Consider the following 6,588-nt stretch of genomic DNA (forward strand, 5'->3'; position numbering starts at 1 on the left):
TTTCTTCAGACAAATTTCGACTTTTTAAGTAGCCATTTTTGACGGAAATTTTTATATCATTCGACAGGTTTTCTTGTCCTGAGCTCAAATTTGAAAAGATATTTCACCTGTAATTATTTTTCGTAACGTTATGGGGGTTTGAAGATTGCCATTTTGGCGAATTTGGGACAATTAGCGCGCGATATATTTCGCGCTATTAACGCGTAAGCGGAGACTTAATCCGTCTCAGAAATCGTTCCAAATTGATAGAAAGAAGCTTATTTGGCATAATTGGTTTGTTACAAGGAGTAAATTCTCTCCTTTTGTACTTTATATCGCGTGTTAGGGGATGATTTTCATTAACAAAATTCAAATTTTAGAAAGAAAAATTTTTTTTTTTCATTTTGTTTTATTTCATTGATTTTTTAAATGTTTCTACTGCTCCATTAACCTTAAAAGGCAGTCGGAACATTCAGTGCTTCGCCCTGATACGAGCAGTCTTGTTGAAGTTTTGCTATCTAACAAAATGGATGCACAGCAGCCGGCTATTTATGTTTGTTTAAAAGCTCCCTTATATAATAGGCCATCTAACTTTTCTTCTTCAAAAGATAGGATCAAATTATTTGTGAATTGGAGGGTAATTGTGCATATTTTATTAATCGATGTTTCAAAAATGTATTAAGTAGGAGCAGTGATTTGAGTTAAGTAACCATGTTTTTTCAGCTCGAGCACTGGCTTTATCCATATTAAATATCGGGTTCAAATCGCTGCATCACTTTTCAGAAATAGTTTACTTTTAATTGTACGGATGTTCTTAAACTGAGCTCATTCATCTAATCGTAGCATGATTAGTACATTAATAAAATCAAAAAACTTTTAGCCAAGCTTCTCAGAGTATTTGAACAGTTTGTAAATGGTTTCATTGAACTAGTCCATTTTTTTGTTCATTCTCATTGAAATAATTTGCCGATGCAGTGAAAACATCAGATCAGCCTTGAAATCTGTTGTTCAATTTTTGGCAAAAATGTGTTCAATTTTTTCTATGATCGTGTGTCGTTGGTGCCCTTTGAGAGTTTAGTTCTTCAGCTCCTCCTCGTACTGTTTGCGGAAACAGTCTCCGAGAGGAAAGAAGTCGAAGTCTCGTTTCTGGTACAGATTCCATACGTACGTCTCTTGTCCCGTAAATTCAGTCTCGTCCTTAAAAAAAAAGAAGAAAAAATCAAGAATCAGTGAGTTTTTTTTTTGACCCAAGATTCACAAGACAAGTTATCAAAAACTGAATACTGTGCGGAAAAAAAAACAAATTCGTCCTCGTCGTTGAACTCTTTAGAACCACTTGTGAAGTTGGGCTCATCCTTCACATGCAATGTTATTACATACCCGCACCGAGCGCCCATAGATCATAATCGATTATATTGCCATAATATCGTCAGTATCTATAAAATTACAAAATAATCGATTATAATCCATTTATGGGGGCATTTGGGCCAATTTTTTTCAGACAAATTTTATACTTCCCAGCTATGGCAATTCTTAAAACTCTCGAACTTCAAAGGCAAATTAGATTAAAAATTAAAAAAAACGAAAATTTTAACTATTAATTTTGACAAGTTCAAAATTGAACTCAGAAAATTGGCTAACGTATATGAATTTGATCTTTGATTTTGATTGTTTTCTGCTCAAACATGTTATGTTTCTTTTTAGCTTTTCTGCTCTCATTTTTTGCTTTTGTGTTTGCTATATATACCTTGTTGATGAGGTACATGAGAAAGAACATGTAGTTGGCGAAGTTGTGTTCCTTCTCGCTGTGGATCTCGAACCCATGGGCCGCCTGCTCGTCAAAGTACTCTTTACCAAGTCCACAAATGAAGCACTTATTCTGAAACAACAGGTTATAATAACAGTTTAGTATTTAGAATAGGTTGGTTTTAAATAAACTGTGAGTCAAAATGTTTTTTGAACATTTGAACTCATTACGCTCTATTTTAAATTTAAGGGAGATCGCGGTTTCTCGGAGTTTAACTGGTAGTAACAAAAATAATGCCTTTTTGGAAATAGCGCATTCGTAAATAGTATCATAAAATGAAACTTAAATTGTTAAAAAAGCGTCAAAACAAAGCTTCTTATTGATATCAAAAAATGGTTTTTCTAAGCAAGTTTCCAAAAATGATTGAGTTTTTTCGTCTCAACAAACATCGTGTCAGCTAATCAGTGACTCGTTTGGGATATTTGGTGGATTAAGCATAGTTTTTTGAATGGTGAAAAGAACAGCTAACGCTATCAATTCACTTACTTCCAAGTCTTCTTTTGTCTGCTCCAGTTGACCTCTAAGCTCTCCAAATGCATCAATGATCAAACCTGAAGCACAACATCATTCATTTTCAGCATCAAGAGCGAAGATTTTTTGAGAGAAGAAGACAAGATTTATACCAAAATCAAAATTTATACCAAAATCAAATGATTTGCCTGACTTAGCTTATTAAAAAATTAGTAATATGGGTGAATTATTTACTAACACTTTTTTTGAATTGCATGTAGTCATCAAAAGGATTGAGTTCAAGAATTGTCAACTAATTGAGCTGTAACTCAAAGTCAAATGATTCTTTTCTTAATGAATGTAAGGTTCAGATCTGCATGCCAAAACTTAGTTTGCTGTCTTTAGTTTGATGACCCACCTTGGATGATGGCGAGAAGAATGACGATGACGAAGAAGAAAAAGGTCATGTCGAAGATGATCCTCATGTACATGAGATCCTGTCCGTCTGGGTCCTCGATCTCGTCCCCGATTCCACCTCCCGCTCTCAGCCCATGGTGCAAGTGGAATATAAAGCACTGCCACATATTCGCACACTTTTGCTGCTCCATCACTGATCCAGGAGGGGCCGCAGCTGTTTCCGATCCAGGATCCGAGGGAGTCACGTGATTCGCGAAGAGGTTCGAGGTATCGTTGGAGAGGAACCCGATGGTGGGGGCGATGACGTCAGCCACAGTTTCGGCTTCTTCGACGTATGAGTCACGGAAGAAGTTAAAAGCCACTACTGTGTATAGATAGATGACTATAGATGTCAAAAGAGCCGTCAGTACCAGCTGAAACACATCAGAACTGATATAATTCAGGAATCTACAACTGGACCTAAAATCAATGATTGATAGAAAGCTCGCTTCGCGTAGACAACATTTGCGCAGCCAGAACTGGTTCATCCAAGACGGAAAAACTCAAAAACACCTCGTCAAACTTTTTTCAAAGCTGATGTTTTTAAAGTGGTGTTTAATGCCGATATAGGTAGACTGGTACATAACTGGGATCTTTCTAACTACTCGCCCTGCGCACAATTTCAAAAAGGGGGCGATTTGTTACTGGGTACAAAATTCGAACATGGGTGACGGTTGAATCAATCAATTTTCAATAGGGCTAGTGGGCATTCTCCTGTACCATAGAGAAGGTCGGTGGAAGATTCGAATAGTATGACATCGCTTTGTATAATTCTATAATTCTACCGGTTACGTAGCAGTATTTAGACAACCGGGTATTCAGACACGTGAGTATTTAGACAAATACTGTTTTAACCAATCAGAATTGAGACAAGGAAGAAATTAATAATTAATTAATTAATTATTATTTATTTTGTATTATTTATATGATTATTTATATTTATTTATATTTTGGATTATTTGGGTTTATATTTATACAGGGGCGGATCTAGGATTTTCTCGAGGGGGGGGGGGCGGATTTTCGAAAAAATTTCCCAAATTTTGACGACCTTTTTTTTTTTTAGGTCGACCAAATTGATTTTTCGAGCTCTCCCAAAGCACTGTTTTGCGCCTATTTTTGCAAAATTTTCTGCGCCGCAGGCAAATTTTTGAAAAAACAATCAAAAAAGCCGTTTTTGGGCACTTTTTGAAAATTTTTGACAATAAAATTGCGTTTTTTTTGGCGCGCGCTCCCCCTCAAAGTTAGTATATATTGGCGCCGAAGGCGCCTTTAGAAAAATTTTAGGGTCGGTCCGCCAAAAACGGATTTCTGAAAAAGTATCAAAGGGGGGACCCTTTGGGTCGGCAGGGGGTCGAATCCCTGAGGGGGGAAGCGTCCGCCCCCCCGCCCCCCCCCCCCCCTAAATCCGCCCCTGTATTTATAAATTATGACTTATCTCGATTCTGATTGGTTCATACAGTATTTGTCTAAAGACTGACGAGTCTGAATACGCGGTTGTCTAAATACAGACCGCACTCCAATTCTACCCCCCCCCACCTGTTTTCCGTTGTGTGTGACGGAGCGCAGTATGGCGGAGAGGTCTTTGTTTCCGAATGCGATGTCCATGAGATGAATGGCGAAGAAGAAGCGGGAGAAGTTGCCGGCTATGGAGAAGAGGAAGTAGAAGAAGATGTAGAGGAACGCCTGGTCACTGAAGATCACCCCCAGCTTCCACAAGTTGTACTCGTAGTCGTCTAAAAGACACACAAACAACAAATTTAGAATCGAGAGTACGCTATTAAAGCAAAAACAATATCGCCACGCAAAAAAGAACACAAAATTTGTTGAATTCCTACTGATAAACACAATTCCAACTAACAAAAATTTGCCAAATTTTTGAAAAAAAAAAAACATTATATACAGTAACTTTAGATTTTACTCACAATTTGCAAAATATCCAGAGCTGTTCGACGTTCCAGTGCCACCAGAAGCCCCCTCGGCAGCAGAAGTTGCTGGAGCGTCTTGCATTCCAAGAATCGTGTCTATGACTTCATCTCCTACGGCTTCGCTGTACTTGCTCTTGGCACGTTTCTTCACAAACTTGTCCCAGAAGTTTACCGGAAAAGACCTAAAGTTCACACTTTCAGAAACATTCCGCCATACTTTTGACAAAAAAGAAAAAATGTTCGAGACTTTTCGCGTTTTTGACAAAGTCTTCGTTTAAAAGCTCTTTTTAAAAGTCTTCATAAAATGTCTTTCAAGAGAAAAACACTTTTCGGTCCAACTGAATCTAACAAATGAACAATTTCAATGCTGTCAAAGGAATTCGATATGCTTAAGTGGGATTCAATATGAAAATGTTCCATGGAACTACTTATCAATAAATCCTGACTTGTATTATCGCTTTTTCTGATCGCAACATTTGGGTCTCCATGGGGTCAAATAAACTGACCTGGAGCTGATAACAACACGATCTAGTTTGGCCCGTAAGTCACTCCACTCTGGCTGCGTGGTGAGGTAGAGTCCCTCGAACTCCAGCTTTCGCGACACTTCTTTCTCTCGCTGGAAGATCACCAGTGGCACCTGAAGTGAAAAATACAACAAAAATCAGCTCAAATTGAGGCACTTGTCCAGCCATTACGTCCAGCCATTATGAGGCACTTGTCCAGCCAGACTCCAACTAAATCCATAGCCTCTCGGTCTCCACGATATAAATCTAAGTTAGCCCTCGTCTCTGAAAATTACGCTATTTTGTGAACATTTCCTAACAGATGCAGATCTTGCGCTAATCTTTAAAAAAACCGAACATTCTGTTGACCTAATCTAAAACTTGATCAATATTTTTTGATTTAATCAACATTTTTTGATCAAAAAAATTGATTTATGAGCACTCCCAAAAGAAAAGCCATCAAAGACCCCGATGAAAATTTTTCGACGCTTTAAGGCACTATTTTGAAAACTCTGACTTCAAATTTAATATGCTCTTCCAACAAATTAAATACTTATTGGTGCCGAATTCACGTTTAGATTGCTGTTGTAAAATAGTAACAGAACAAATAAATCTTTTGGGCATTGGCGTGCGCAGAAACTTTTCTGGAGGGGAGCGCTTTTCAAAAAAAAATGTTGGAAAATTTTGCGGGCCTTTTTTCGGTCGATCAATAGATTTGATTTTCCGAACTATCCAAAAATACAATAAGAACTTACTTTGCCAAAAACTTTCTGCGCCGCAGGCAAAATTTTCAAAAAAAACGGGCCAAAAATTTGCAACATTTCGACTAAAAAATTGCGTTTTTTCGGCGCGCGCTCCCCCCTCAAAATTAGTTTTTAATATTATTTATTCACGAGGGATAGGACCAACATACGAGCTGTACAGCTCATCACGGCGACCCGCTGTTGTGCCCCAAAGGCGTCCTTAGACAATTTTTGTCCTTTGTCATCCAAGAATGAATGTAGGAAAATTATACCAAAGGGAGGACCCTTTGGAAAAATTTGGCTACCAGAATTTGAGTTGTTTCACTTGGCTAAAGATTCTGCGCCCAAAAGTTTCTGAACGTGAACTTAAGAAAACTTTCAGGGTTGGCCGATCAGAATTGATTGACGTACAATGGAACCAAATTAGACGTATTGGAAGAATTTGGTAGCCAAAATTAAGAGGGTGGAAAGGGTCGACTCTGGGGGAAGAAACTGAGTTCAAAGCTAATCAACCGTGTATTGGGTTTCGCGAAGACAATTATTTTTTAAATATCTTTCATAGGAAAAACTGTCCAAATGTTCTGGTTTTAAAATACACTAAATAAAATTAAAGCTCCCGTATCAAGCAAAGCTTGGAAGGTTTCCATTTTCCTTTGAAATATCGGGAAAAAAACATACAGTTTTGTGAGAGAAAAAATTGAATTTTCTTTTTTATGTAAATCTGG

General features: G+C 37.7%; 1 protein-coding gene across 1 annotated transcript in view; it reads right to left on the bottom strand.

The window, feature by feature from the left end:
* Positions 1-609: 609 nt before the first annotated feature.
* Positions 610-6,588, bottom strand: part of LOC134841087 (ryanodine receptor 2-like) — a 168,306-nt gene continuing 162,327 nt past the window's right edge. The window contains exons 94-100 of the mRNA XM_063856871.1: positions 5,124-5,258; positions 4,615-4,799; positions 4,229-4,425; positions 2,655-3,066; positions 2,273-2,337; positions 1,727-1,858; positions 610-1,176 (exon numbers count right to left, since the gene is read on the bottom strand). Coding sequence (XP_063712941.1) covers positions 1,054-1,176; positions 1,727-1,858; positions 2,273-2,337; positions 2,655-3,066; positions 4,229-4,425; positions 4,615-4,799; positions 5,124-5,258 — 1,249 coding nt within the window. The 3' untranslated portion in view covers positions 610-1,053. The remainder of the gene's footprint in view (positions 1,177-1,726; positions 1,859-2,272; positions 2,338-2,654; positions 3,067-4,228; positions 4,426-4,614; positions 4,800-5,123; positions 5,259-6,588) is intronic.

This window comes from Symsagittifera roscoffensis, chromosome 1 (assembly GCF_963678635.1).
Source record: "Symsagittifera roscoffensis chromosome 1, txSymRosc1.1, whole genome shotgun sequence".
NCBI classification, from domain to species: domain Eukaryota; kingdom Metazoa; phylum Xenacoelomorpha; order Acoela; family Convolutidae; genus Symsagittifera; species Symsagittifera roscoffensis.